This window comes from Macaca thibetana, chromosome 12, assembly GCF_024542745.1.
Source record: "Macaca thibetana thibetana isolate TM-01 chromosome 12, ASM2454274v1, whole genome shotgun sequence".
Taxonomy (NCBI): domain Eukaryota; kingdom Metazoa; phylum Chordata; class Mammalia; order Primates; family Cercopithecidae; genus Macaca; species Macaca thibetana.
Genome location: NC_065589.1, coordinates 18,854,524 through 18,869,687, shown reverse-complemented (window position 1 = coordinate 18,869,687; position 15,164 = coordinate 18,854,524). Strand labels below are relative to the sequence as shown.

General features: G+C 41.9%; 2 protein-coding genes across 3 annotated transcripts in view; both read right to left on the bottom strand.

Moving 5' to 3' along the window:
- SCG2 (secretogranin II) overlaps nucleotides 1–15,164 on the bottom strand; it is a 468,897-nt gene that overhangs the window by 172,189 nt on the left and 281,544 nt on the right. The gene's annotated exons all lie outside the window — the stretch shown is intronic.
- AP1S3 (adaptor related protein complex 1 subunit sigma 3) overlaps nucleotides 1–15,164 on the bottom strand; it is an 80,133-nt gene that overhangs the window by 3,552 nt on the left and 61,417 nt on the right. Inside the window, exon 4 of the mRNA XM_050752175.1 lies at nucleotides 6,005–6,142. Within this exon, the coding sequence (XP_050608132.1) occupies nucleotides 6,005–6,142 (138 nt within the window). The remainder of the gene's footprint in view (nucleotides 1–6,004; nucleotides 6,143–15,164) is intronic.

The following is a 15,164-nucleotide window of genomic DNA, read 5'->3' as shown; positions in this document are numbered from 1 at the left end:
AGCCAAGGCAGGCGAATTGCTTGAACCAGGAGGCGGAGGTTGAAGTGAGCCAAGATTGCTGGCCGCTGCACTCCAGCCTGGGTGACAATGAGACTCTGTCTCAAAAACAGAACAAAAAAAGAGAGAGAGAGAAATGCCAAAGCAAAGTTGCCAAGATATCACTGTTGACTTAAGATAAACATGCTTGCTAAAATGATCAGGAGGACCACATCCAGGTACCTGTATTAGAGAATTCTGAATTATATCTGTATAACATATGTATCATTACCAATATTGTGCAGAGCATCTTTATTATGCATATTGTCAAGACAAAAAAGATAAACAGACCAAAATTCATTTCTTTACTTCTCTACCAAGTTCACAGGAAAAAAATATATAATTTCTGCCATACGTTTTCAAAGGCTTCCTCCCAAAGTATACCAATTATGTTTCTTTTTAACTTTTAAGTTTAGAGGTACATGTGCAGGTTTGTTATACAGGTAAATGTGTGTCATGGGGATTTGCTATACAGATGATTTCGTCATCCAGGTATTAAGCATAGTACCCATTAGTTATTTTTCTGATCCTCTCCTTCCTCCCAGCCTCCACCCTCTGAAAGGCTCCAGTGTGTGTTGTTCCCTTCTATGTGTCCATGTGTTCTCATCGTTTAGCTCCCACTTTTAAGTGAGAACATGAAGCATTTGTTTTTCTGTCCCTGCACTAGTTTGCTCAGAATAATGGCCTTCAGCTCCCTCCACGTCCCTGCAAAGGATGTGATCTCATTCTTTTCATACTGCCCATCAGTTACTAAGTTTGCTAACATACCCCAAAGCCATAATTTTTTTTTCAGCATTTAAAAAAAAATGTTTGAACAGACTCACAATTACAGGTAGAGTTCAAAGTTAACAGTGGTGTTGCCGGTCCTATACCATGCCAGACAGATGGGCTTTCTCTTGCACGCTCTCCTACTTCAAACATATATATTTGTGTCACACCAGGGCCCCAGGTGGAATCAATAGGAAAGCTCAAGAGGACAAAAAGTCAATCTGCCTCTTTCGTTTGAGTCACCATCTGCTCATTTAGCAATCCAAGTTCAAATCACTCTTAAGTTTAAACCCCAGGGTATATGAATCATATGAACCTGCCGGGAAATACGCGGACTGACATGGGCTGAAGAGACCAAGGCTACTGGCTGAGCAAGATTGCTCAGGAGATACCAGGGCTAGAAATCTGCCCTTACCTTCAAAGGAGGTTTTCTAACTGGTTTTCACCAGCTCTATCTAGAATCCCAGAGTTCCTCTGCCGAAAAATACTTGTGTTCAGTCATCCACATTTGCTCAACAAAGCTCTCACCTCCTAAGTGGGCATTGGCCGAGACAGTCCCGTACCCCTCTACAGCTGCTGCCCGTGGGATCTTTTAACTTAGCAGAGGGATCCTACGGGCCATTGGGCCATGCTGGTTTTGTGGAATCCAGAGTTTACACCATTTACATGGGAATATAAAGTTACAGGTACAAAATGAGGTACAAAGTGTACTTAGAATGAGAAAAGAAATGAGCACAGATTATGAATTTTGAAGATGACAAATATCACCAAATAAAAAACAGTTGCATGCTATTTTCATTAATTAATTGACACTCCTTTATCATATATTATATCGTATGGCTATGTACTCTTTGCAGTTAAAATATCTTACTTTTGCAAAGTTGACAAAAACCCATGACCAGATGGGGGCATTGCTAGGCCCTGCCTGCAGCCTTGAGAGGGGCCTGGAGGTGACACTTCCCTGTCTTGGTGGTTCAGTGGCCTCTAGTCATTGGCACTGCTCACATCACCAGATGACTCAGTCTGCTAAACACCACGCTGGCTGCCCTGTCTGAGCCAAGCCAGGCTGTTACTCAAGCTATGTAAACAAATAAGGTAAAAGTTGGTATTTTCTTGAGCTTGCCACTTTAAAGGTTTGGGGCAGACTTTTAGAGCTGGGAGAACCTTAGTTGCCCTTACCTTTGCAAGACAGGAGCTGGAGTCTGTATCTTGGGGCCTCTTCTGGATACATCTAGCTCTGTGGTGTTTCTTATGCGTATAGTACACTGCATGTTACGACTTCCTACTGCACTGTGGTTTGGCTTAGCTGTTAACATGGTTTACGCTTTTAAGGGTGACAGTGTTGGGGTGCACCTACCAGTTTCGCATGCATCCACACGAGGGCACACGGTATCCTATTGCTCATGAGATACAATCTGGCCCTTCCCTTCTTTTTTCCAAGACTCACCCAGGCTGGAGTGCAGTGGTGTGATTACTGCTCACTGCAGCCGAGCTCGACCTTTCAGGCTCAAATGATCCTTTCACCTTAGCCTTCCAAGTAGCTGGAATTACAGATGCACACCACTACACCTGGCTAATTTTATTACTTTTTGTAGAGACAAGGTTCTCACTATGTTGCCTGGGCTGGTCTCAAAACTCCTGGGCTCAAGCGGTCCTTCTACGTCAGCCTTCTGAGTAGCTGGAATTACAGGTGCACACCACCATACCTGGCTAATTTTATCATTTTTTTTGTAGAAACAAGGTTCTCACTATGTTGCCTAGGCTGATCTCAAACTCTTGATTTAAGCGATCTTCCTGCCTGGGACTCCCAAGGTGCTGGGAATACAGGCATGAGCCATTGCACCTGGCCTTGAGCCCCTCTTCTTGACAGGCTGTTAGTCGGGGTAAAACATCTACTGTTTGTTGCTCCCACATATTGCAAGTCCTGTGGTTAATGACCACTATCACCTTTGAGAGTTTCATTTTCTTTTTTTTTTCTTTTTTTTTTAAGACAGAGTCTCACTCTGTTGCCCAGTCTGGAGTGCAGTAGCATGATCTCGGCTCACTGCAACCTCCGCCCCCCGGGTTCAAGCGATTCTCCTGCCTCAGCCTCCTGAGTAGCTGGGATTACAGGCGCCCAGCACCATGTCCCGCTAATTTTTGTATTTTTAGTATTTTTAGTAGAGACAGGGTTTCACCATCTTGGCCAGGTTGGTCTTGAACGCCTGATCTCGTGATCCCCCCGCCTCGGCCCAAAGTGCTGCGATTACAGGCATGAGCCACTGTGCCCAGCATTTTTTCTTTTTCTTTTTTTTTTTTTTTTTTGAAATGGAGTCTTGCTCTGTCACCCACGCTGGAGTGCAGTGGCAGAATCTTGGCTCACTGCAACCTCTGCCTTCTGGGTTCAAGTGATTCTCCTGCCTCAGCCTCCCAAGTAGCTGGAGTTACAGATGTGCAGCATCACGACCGGCTAATTTTTGTATTTTTAGTAGGGACAGGGTTTTGCCATGTTCACTAGGCTGGTCTCGAACCCCTGACCTCAAGTGATCCGCCCACCTCGGCCTCCCAAAGTGCTGGGCTTACAGACATGAGCCACCACACCCGGCCAGAGGGTTTAATTTTCCTTCTAATAACTTTGTGCCATTATCCACATTGTTGTTACCCCCAAATAAGTATTCACAACCAAGTAAACAGTTCCTCTCTTTTCCTCTTATTAACATCTAGCCACCACACACTCAGAATAAGCTTTGAGCATTTGGAGATTTGAGACTATGTGTCGTCTTACTAAATATGCAGGCAGGTGTAGCTTTTTAAAAGTTATTATTATTCTAAGAAACTGTTATTAAATAGGAGTTAGAAAAATGTCTTAGGGGCTACTGAAGATAGACAGCTGTTCTCACAGCTAAAGCAATGTCACAAAGGTCTCCCTTAACCTTCAGTTACTACAAATATATGATTGGGTCCAAAACACAGGGGAAAAAAAAAAAGCAGTAATTGTTTTCCTTTATGCAAGTATATTACTGGCTCCTATCCAGTTTAAACTTCTTAAGCAGGCAAGATATACAAAGTCAATTTTTCAACAAGTTCCCCAAAATATTCATTGACTTCACTGAATACCAGAGCCCAAGAGAAGGCTAATAACACGCTCTGTATTTGGCAAGTGTTGTTAATGCAACAGAAGAGACTGAGAGGGCGGCCATGACATTGCCTGCTCACAATAGGGACACCAGGGCTAAATGCAAGGTCCCCTGAGACCTACCCATCAAGCCCCTCCACTCAATCACCAGGAACATGAACTACCAATTAGCATTTAATTGTAAATGAGCTCGTTCTTGGAATACCTAACTCCTAGACTTAAATGGAACTAGCAACACCGAATTTATGACAACCTGTTTCCTAATTTGAGAGGATTTCCAATTAATCCAGGTGTGCCTTGGCCCCCAATTCAGTTTTAATTACTGAAGTGCCACAGACCCCGTTAAAAAGTCTGTTTCTCCTGTGAGGAGATTCCACAGTCAGGACCCTGAGGTCCTGAAGTTAAAAAACCTCCGCCCCCTCCACCTGCCACCAACTCCCAGTATATTTTATGAAACACGGTTTTGTGAAATTTCCAAACCACCGATTTCTCAAATACCTTGTAAAGTTTTCCTCCCTGTGGCATTTGGAGACGGCCAAATCAACATCAGAGTTTAAATGCATTTTTTGAGGTGAGACACCTCTGGTAATGAATGCATTGGCCTTCTAATAGGCACACGCAGCTGCTTACGGCACCCACTCAAATAGATGTTTCCCTCCACATCCATTCACCAGAGGACTGATCCTCTGGCTGGGCGGGAGCAAGTAATCAGCCTAAAGATGCACCAAAACAGTTGCTGGGAGTTCACACCTAATGGTGTTTTGTTAATTTAATCACCCTATTCCAAATAGCAGAAAAAAAGTAGCTTTAATGCCAGTTTTACTTACTTATTTATTTATTTAGATGGAGTCTCGCTCTGTCACCCAGGTGGTGCAGTGGCGCTATCTCAGCTCACTGCAACCTCTGCCTCCCGGGTTCAAGTGGTTCTACGGCCTCGGCCTCCCGAGTAGCTGGGATTACAGGCGCCCATCACCATGCCCGGCTAATTTTTGTGTTGTTAGTAGAGATGGGGTTTCACCATGTTGACCAGGCTGGTCTCGAACTCCTAGCTTCAAGTGATCTGCCTGCCTCGGCCTCCCAAAGTGCTGGGATTACAGGAGTGAGCCACTGCGTCCAGCCAAATGCCAATTTTAAAAAGGTACTTTACAATGCTGTGGATCCTCTTGACCTACTTATTTGAAAATAGGAAGATGAGAAGACCCACTGAGGCTGTGGGAAGAAGAATCTAGAGGTGGCCGGGCTGGGATGGAAACCAGGCCCTCAGAGCATCTCATCTGGGACGGCAGAGGTCAGTGAAGTGCTCTTTCTCACAGTGTCCTGGGAGGAATGAAGGGGCTAATGTAGGTAAGTTCCTTGAGGAATTATGATGTAAATCTGTGCTGCTTCTAAAAGAACATTCCCACTTTATTTTATATAGAAATCCCAGAGTCCAGGGCAGTACCAAATGGATGCTTCTGGGCCAATTTACACCTTGGCAAGCAAGCCTTGGTGTTCCCAATTTCTTTATGCAAACAGGAGCACACACACAGCCTTCCCAAAAGGTGTAAGAAATTTTAATTAAAATGATAAATGCCATGTTCAATAATAAAGCTTTAATATCCCTGGCAAACAAAATAACAACGTACTGCTATTCTCCTTTCCCAGGGCAGCACAGGTATTTTAATGAAAGTCTTTTTATACATCTCATAAAATTATTCTTGAAAAGAATAGCACTAAGTATTTGATACCTTTTTGGCAGTGAAGGACTCTTGCACTCCAAAGCTCAGCCAAACGTGAAGAGCAAAGACTCTAAAGCCCAATTACCTGGGTTCAAATCTCTATTCCACACTTCCTAGCTGTGTGAAATTGAGCAGGTCATTCAACCTCTTGGGGTCTCGGTTTACTCATCTGTAAAGTGGGAGTAATACCACCACCTACCTTTTCGAGTTGTTGTGAGAATTAAATAAGCTAATACATATAAATAGTTCAGAAACTGTACCCAGCACAGAGTAAGTACTCAATAAGTCTTGGTTAATATTATAATTATTAACACCATCATCATCATCATCATCATCTTTCTGTCATGGTTTGGGAAACTGTACTGACCTCCTGTAACATATCAGAGTCTTCAATGGCTTTGACAGCAATTTTCTTGGATGTTTCCTGAATTTCTCCACCTATTATAAACTCGTCCAGGATGAAATAAGCCTTTTCAAAATTAAAGATAATATCCAGCTCGCAGACCTGGTAGAACAAAAACAAATGTTTTGATAAACTTGCAGTTGTATCAGGGGAAACATCTGCCCGAATCTCGAGCTGTTTCGGTTTGTACTCATGTGGCATACCAAAAATTAAAATATCAGATGGCATTTTAAGGACAGAAAAAAAGAACAGGGAATGCCAGGCCTTTAATAAATGGAATGCCACATTCTATTAAAGCAAAGCATGTCCTTAGATAATAATGTTTTGTGTTGCAACAGGAAATTTGAGGCTCAGTAAGGGAATGAGGCCACTCGGCTCCTCTTTCTATCTGCACCAAGAAAACTGAGCCACAGCTGCATTCCAGGCAGGAGGGCACAGCTTCATTGCTCCTGCTCTCTGCTCTATAAATCTTGGCTTCTAGCTTTAGAACTCTCTCAGAAACTAACTCTTCAGAGGAAAATTAACTCAACTGTGCTAATTTTTCTCAAAATTATGTCACAGCGCCAGTGGTTCTCAAACTCATTCCAAAGGCTCATTGAAACACACGGTGCTGCGGCCCACCCCCAGAGTTTATGACTCAGGAGGTCTAGATAAGAACTGAGAATCTGCACTTTTAACAGGTTCCCAGGTGATGCTGAGGCCGCTGGACTGTGGGATTTCACAGCAAGAACCCCTGACACACAGCAAAGCAGAGTCTGATAGATTTTGGTGTTTATTTCAGTGTAGCAAGTATGGCAAGATCGCTCCCATCATCCAAATAAGGGTCATTTCCCGTGTTCACACACTATCCTTGCTGTCTTACTCCCTACTTATTCCTCTACTCACTGACACCTTCTCTTTCCATACCATACCCCACCCACCCAACTGAAGCTGGTCTCTTGAAACTCTGCTCAGTGAGTTTCCAGACTGCATAAATGTCTTCTTTTGAGAAGTGTCTGTTCATATCCTTCACCCACTTTTTGATGGGGTTGTTCTTTTTTCTGTATGTTTGTTTAAGTTCTTTGTAGATTCTGGATATTAGCCCTTTGTCAGATGGACAGATTGCAAGTTTTCTCCCATTCTATAGGTTGCCTGTTCACTCTGATGATAGTTTCTTTTGCTGTGCAGAAGCTCTTTAGTTTAATTAGATCCCAATTGTCTATTCTAGCTGTTGTCACTAGTCATTAGAAAAATACAAATCAAAACTACAATGAGATACCATCTCACGCCAGTTAGAATGGCGATCATTAAAAAAGTTAGGAAACAACAGGTGCTGGAGAGGATGTGGAGAAATAGGAACAATTTTACACTGTTGGTGGGAGTGTAAATTAGTCCAGCCATTGTGGAAGACAGTGTAGCGATTCCTCAAGGATCTAGAACCAGAAATACCATTTGACCCAGCAATCCCATTACTGGGTATATACCCAAAGGATTATAAATCATTCTGCTATAAAGACACATGCACATGTATGTTTATTGCAGCACTATTCACAGTAGCAAAGACTTGAAACCAACCCAAATGCCCATCAATGACAGACTGGATTAAAAAAATGTGGCACATATACACCGTAGAATATTATGCAGCCATAACAAAGGATGAGTTTCTGTCCTTTGCAGGGACATGAAGCTGGAAACCATCATTCTCAGCAAACTAACACAAGAACAGAAAACCAAACACTGCATGTTCTCACTCATAAGTGGGAGGTGAACGATGAGAACACAGGGACACGGGGAGGGGAACATCACACACCAGAGCCTGTCATGGGGTGGGAGGCCAGGGGAGAGATAGCATTAGGAGAAATACCTAATGTAGATGACAGGCTGATGGGTACAACAAACCACCATGGCACATATATACCTATGTAACAAACCTGCATGTTCTGCACATGTATCCCAGAACTTAAAGTATAATTTTTAAAAAAAGGGAGGAGAAAAAAAAAAGAAGAAAGTCTCCAGACCTCCGCAACGTTTACCTCTCACCTGCATGTGGTCCTCTTCACCAATCTCTGTTCCTTGAAAATCTCTTCTCCTTTGCTCTCCTAATTTTGGCAATACTGCTTAATGCCTGTTTTTCTCGTCTATCTCTGATAATTCCTTCTCAGATTCCTTGGATAATTTATCTCCCTCCTACCCTGCATTTGCTTAAGAAGTATTTAAGGTGTGCCTAGCACATATCAATCAACAGAATAGACAAACATCTCTGCTTCATGTTACTTATATTCTAGCCATCCATCTTCTCCTTGAATATTCATGTTCCTCAAGGGAGCCTCTTCTCTTTGCAAAATGCATTCTCCTGGATCATCTTGCTGGCTCTCTACAGCTATGTCTAGCATGCGGGGAGCTCAACAAACCTAGATGACTAGCCCTGATCTCCCTCTGGGCCACTAGTCCAATATTTTCACCCACTAACTAGACATATTTACTTGCCTATTCCTCAATCCATGTCCCCATGTTCCAAACTGACATCAAGATTATTCTTTTTCCTTTAATCCCTATTTTGCTTAGGAGTTGCAACCTCTTTCTAACTGCACCATCTAATTCATTCTAGAGTTCAACCAACATACTTCCCCTTCCCCACTCACTCTTCTCCCTCCCTTGATCTCATCCCTCTGGATTTGGTCATCAGTTCCTACTGATTCTATTGTCTAAATAAGTCCCTACCCTTCCTCCCTTCTCTGCTTTCACAGCTGCTACTCAGGCCTGCAACACTTCTCAATCAGGCCACTGCAATGACCTTCCAGGTGGCGGCTGTGCCTGCTCAAGACCACTGACCACTAATGCTTTGCTAAAATGCTGATCTTGTGCCTCTCTTGTGTAAGGTCTTCAGGACAAAGGCATATAGGAATCTTTACCAGCCTAGGCCCTGCTGTCTGGTTTCCTGTGCCAGTGCTCATCCGTGCATCTGACACACATGCCACAAACTCAAAATGTCACGGTGCTTTTTTGTGCCTTTGCCCTCTGCACATTCCAAGAATTCTTGGATCGTGTCCTCAAATGTCCTTTTCTTTATTCTCCTGCTGGCAAAACAAGCTCATTTTTTCAAGGCCAAATTCAAAAGTCAGGCACATGGCGATTCCCCAAATCCCCTTTTCCCCATTCAAATTTCACATCACTTCCTGTGGGTTCTCACCTACATCTTCTGTGCACTAGTTTATGCTTATTGATTACTAATCACTCCCCCCATACTGTGAGTTCAGGACAGAAACTTTGTCTTCATCATCTTTATATCCCTGGTTTCTGGCACATTGTAAGACACAAAAAAATGCTTGTAAGATAAATGAAGGAGCAAGTTTAAATAGAGGTCTTGTCCAGGCACGGTGGCTCATGCCTGTAATCCCAGCACTTTGGGAGGCTGAGGCAGGTGGATCACTTGAGGTCAAGAGTTCAAGTGCAGCCTGGCCAACAAGGTAAAACCCCGTCTCTACTAAAAATATAAAAATTAGCCAGGCATGGTGGTGCACGACTGTAATTCCAGCTACTCAGGAGGCTGAGGCAGAAGAATCACTTGAACCCGGGAGGCAGAGGTTGTAGTGAGCCAAGATCATGCCACTGCACTCCAGCCTGGGTGACAGAGCAAGACTCCTTCTCAAAAAATTAAAATAAATAGATATAGGCCTTGTTTCTAATATGCTAGAGATTAATGGCATCCCAGATACAATTCTATGGTTGTACTGAATGCTATAACTTTGCATGAAATAGATGTCAATATTTTAGCAAATTCCTCCATAATTTACAAGTTAGGTCAATAAACTAGCAAACTCCACAAGGAACATGGTTTAAGTTGACAGATCCAAATGAATCCAACTTCTGCACAGAATTACCATGGCATACTGGGGGTATACCATTGTTCATTTAAGCAGTTCCTTTATGGATATGGGCAGACTTTGGGCTGTTTCCACTTTTTATTCTAAATGATGCTGCCATAATTTTTGTTGTGTATTGTACACTAATTTGAGTATAGCGTAGGAATAAATTCCTCGGGGAATTGTTGGGTCAAAGGATTTATATCTTTAAAACTGATAAATACTAAAATGTGGTCCTCCAAAGTAGTCTATAAAACTTAAAAGTTTCACTAACAGTAGGAGTGATTACCTGTTTACGCCATCTCCAGCAGTGGATAGTCTCTAAATTTTCAGATGAACATTAATTCAATTCGTACTTCCCTGCTTATTAGTGAGACTGTACATCTTATTAGATGTGCACTGGCCTTTTCCATTTCTTGCCTTGTCTACAAATTGCGTCTTAAAGACTTTGTTTTTTTCTATTGTAATATTTATCTTAGAAATTTGAATGATTCTTTCGGTATCACAGATACTGTCTCCTTTCCCTGCTGTTGTATATGTTGCAAGCATTTTCTATGTAGAAGCTGAAAAGAATGAGGTAGATTTACATGCACAAATATGGCAAGAGCTCTAAGATAGACTAGTAAGGGGGAAAAAAAGAAAGTTGCAGAATAATATGCAGAATGAAATCCCATTTTAAAAAACTATATGTTTAGAGGGGTATGTAAAAATATGCATCATTTTTGCAGTTTTAAACAATAGAAAGAAACAAAGAGAAATCACAACAGATCAGACATCCATCTACATGAAAGAAGGTACGAGAAGTAAGCAGTTACCAGAGGTCAGAAAAGGCAGAAGTCAGGAGTTACAGTAGCAAGCTGAGGAACCTCAGAGTTCATGGCAGGCGTAGACCAGGAATCCAAGACAGACAGGAGCCTCATTAGGAGAAACAAACAATTAAAATCCTGCAAAGTGAACCTGACAGATACTAATGAAAATTCTCTAGGAACTTCTTATACCCCACTTTGACGTATCTCCAGGTCTGGGTCCTCCAGCAGCCATGGGGCAATTAATTTACTGTACTAGTTTCAAGGGATAAGGGTAAGGTAAGGTGGTATGCAGAGTTAGAGACACGATACACACACACACACACACACACACACACACACACACACCCTTGATATACAGTTACTATCTTTAGATCTGAAGAGAAATGAATATGCAAGTTGCATAGGCATTATAAAGAATGTTACAACTGAGCAACTATTTCACATACAGCAACTGGAAAGTGCTACCCTATGGTTATTCTTTGAGTCTGCTGCCATCTGAGAATGAGAGAAAACATCCAGGAAGACCCTTAGACCAGTTCATATTCAATTTTTTTTCTTTTTCTTTTTCTTTTTCTTTTTTTTTTTTGAGACAGTCTTACTCCATCACCCAGGCTGGAGTACAGTGGAGTCATCTCGGCTCACTGCAACCTCCACCTCTTGGGTTCAAACAATTCTTCTGCCTCGGCCTCCTGAGTAGCTGGGATTACAGGCATATGCCGCCAGGCCTGGCTAGTTTTTTTATTTTTATTTTTAGTAGAGACAGGGTTTCACCATGTCGGCCAGGCTGGTCTTGAACTCCTGACCTTAAGTGATCCCCCCCCACCTTGGCCTCCCAAAGTCCTGGGATTACAGGCATGAGCCTCCGTTCCCAGTCCCAATTCACATTTCTGAAGTACTGCTTAATTACTCACACCTGTAATCCCAGCACTTTTCAGGGACGGAGGCGGGCTGATCACTTGAGGTCAAAAGCTCAAGACCAGACTGGGCAACATGGGCAAAGATAGAAACTATCATTTAACTTTATCTTCAATGTCCTAGCCTTGTGCTCTACTGTACTTTGGCTTCAGGTTCTTTTCTTACAGCAGAATTCATGATGCAGTGAGATTATTTCTGGCATTTCACCAACTGAATCCTTTTGGACAGAATCTAAGAAGCACATGTCCTTATTAAATTATGCTCTAAAGTAAATACAAAATGTTTCAAGTTACATGCAGCAAATGCTTCAAATAACAGTAAACTATATAAGTACCATAAAGCTATATATAAAATAAGAACAGGCCGGGCACAGTGGCTCACACCTGTAATCCCAACACTTTGGGAGGCCGAGGTGGGTGTATCACCTGAGGCCAGGAGTTCCAGACCAGCCTGGCCAACCTAACGAAACCCCATCTCTACTAAAAATACAAAAGTTAGCCAGGCGTGGTAGTGCACGCCTGTAATCCCAGTTACTAGGGAGGCTGAGGCAGGAGAATTGCTTGAACCCAGGCGGCAGAAGTTGCAGTGAGCCGAGATCGCGCCATTGCACTCCAGCCTGGGCGACAACAGCGAGACTCCATCTCAAAAAAAAATAAAATAAAATAAAACAAGAATAATTATAATGCAATGTACAACTATATAGCAATGAAGAGTTTGTTGAGTATTGCTATCACGCCATCTCTTTGCCCCTCCCAGCAGCCCTACAAGGTTAGCAAAGTAAACACTTCTCTTAACCTTTTTGAGGGCCATTTTTCTCATCTGTAAAACAGAGATACATGATAGGCCCCAAATCCTTGAACTGGTGAGTCAGTGAGCCTACACCGGCATCTGGGGGACTCATAGCACTCTTCCCCAACAGCAAAAAACAAACACACAAAAAACTCCCTACATCAAGTTCAAAAGCTCTCTGGGACATCAACACCCTCACACATGGAGGCACCAGTAAAAATGCACACTATAGTCTGTAATGCAGAAATATGGCAGGTATCTAAATCCTCAGACTCTTATCTGGCATGAGACTTTGAGGCATTTCCCCTGAGCCTCTATAATTTGGGGTTAATGCTACTTACTGAAGATTGGAAGATTAACTAGTTAATCCTTGTAAATCTCCTTGGAATTGAAAAGTGCTAAAAAAAATTATATATTTTAAATTAGTAGCCAGAGATTTTCATCCATCTGTCTTCAGCAGATAATATTTTCCAGTGTTATAAGAGAAGCTCAGTACCAAGTTTTCCCCTAGATAACATTATATAAGGGCAGAATTCAAGGAAAGCTTTAGTATTAATATGGGAGGAAAAGAAAACCAAAGAGAAATATTTTATTGCTGAGATTATGTCAATGAGAATCAGTACTGGAAGTCTTTGCTCATTACTGTTAATTAATAAGAACTGAACTTCTACTGGGCACACAGCCTTGAATTGCTCTTAGCTGCTCTTAGCTTAATGAAAGATTCATTGAATTTTTTAATAAATTAAATTTTGGTACATGACAAAGACAGAGCTTCCAAAGGTATACCAAAATAGAATGGAAAATTAATGTTAGAGAAATGGGAATTCATTCTGACTCTCTTTGTACTTTAACTGGGTTTAGCATGGGCGAAGGTCACTCAAGTTCTCTTGAGAAGCAGAATGCCCTGAGATGTCTGGTTGAAATTTGATCAGATAGATTGAGATCAAAATTCAGCCACAATTCACATTATCACAGTTGGTTTAATCTATGAAAATGCGACAGGTCAGGCCAGAGTTCAGAAAGGAGAAAGAGAAGGCAGGTTATGGGAATGCTCAGACCTCAGGGAAACTTCTTCAGGCTCTTGCAAAAGGCAAAGTCTGTAGTTTATTTCAAAGAAAAGTACAAAAATGTGAGAATTCATTTGAATAGTAGAAAGTATTAAATTAAATAATATGTTTGAAAATGTGCTATTATACATTTGCAAATTTTTCCTTTAAAAAAATGAAAATAAACTTAGTACACCAAGAGGAGAAAGAAAAGATGGTCTAGTTGTCTTATTGCTGTTATATACTGACCAACAACCTGAAATCCCTGAAGCAACATTTTAGGTCTTACAATATCATTTGCAAGGGGGAAGAAAAGGGAGGGAGGAAAAATTGTTTTAGAAATCTATCCAGTGTTCATCCTTATGAAAAGTGTTGCAACAAATTTGATAAAATTTGTTCAATATTGCAAATACTGCTCATTCTGTTAACGAGAATAACCAAAAAAAACTCTTCTGGAAGCAGATTATCATAACACTTAACAAAAATCTTCAGTGAGTAAGGGAAGAGGGTATTAAGAGAAGAAAATGCTTTCCAAATCCAGTGATTTATTTCTTGAGACTGTTAACTGGATTAAATGTTTTGGAACATTTGCTATCAGATCTGGCCCACAGCTGTTACAAGTTAAGCGGTGGGGGTATAAAGTGAGTCACAAAGCATGGTCTCAACAGAATTGCAATTTGGTGGTCGAGCAAATTGGGTGCCAATGAGGGACACTCCAAGGTCATTCCTTGTTGCTGGAGAACTCTCAGGTATATAAAAAGGGAAATGTAGCCTGGAGGCGGTGGCTCACGCCTGACATTGGGAGGCCAAGGCAGGCGGATCACCCGAGGTCAAGAGTTCAAGACTAGCCTGGCCAACATGGTGAAACTCCATCTCTAATAAAAATATAAAAATGAGCCAGGCATGGTGGCGGAGGACTGTAATCCCAGCTACTCTGGAGGCTGAGGCAGGAGAATCACTTGAACTCGGGAGGCAGAGGTTGCAGTGAGCAGAGATCATGCCATTGTACTCCAGCCTGGGCAACAAGAGCAAAACTCTGTCTCAATAAATAAATCAATCAATAAAAAAGGGAAGTGCAATAAGGCTGGAGGAGTGGTCAGGGATCCATGCTTTGAAAGGTTAAACGACAGGCTAAGGAGATTGACTTTATTTATTGTACATGATGGAAAGTGGCTGTGAAGGAATGCCACACCTATATCTGGGTTTTTTAAGGAAGATGGTAACTCATAAGGCAAGAGGGCGAACAGAGAAAAGCTCAGAGGCATAAAAAGCCAGGTAGGATGTTTAAGAGAAAAGCAAAATTGAAATTCCAAGTGAACCTATACCAGTGAGAGTGGAAAGAAGGAAATGAATGTCAGCCCAATTTGAATAGATAGAGGCAGATTCCAGTAAAGTGTAGAAAAAGACAAAAGAAACAGCATCCTTTTGCACTGAAGGATCCTGGAACATAACAAATTCCAATCACAAGACAGAACAGATTTTCAGTAGATGAGTTTGGTTCCGGACCATGAGAAGCCCAGTGAAGACTGTCACCAACCAGGGGAAGAAGAATCACATAATAAGGGATTTCCAGGGCAGAGAGTCAGTACACACAGAGTTAGGAAGAAATGAGGGCATTTAGGGATGGCTGAGTGGAAGAAACCAAGGAGGGGCCTTCAGAAATAACAGGACAAGAGTCAGCAGAAATCAATGTCATGGCAAAATCAAGAATTTAAAGAAAGCG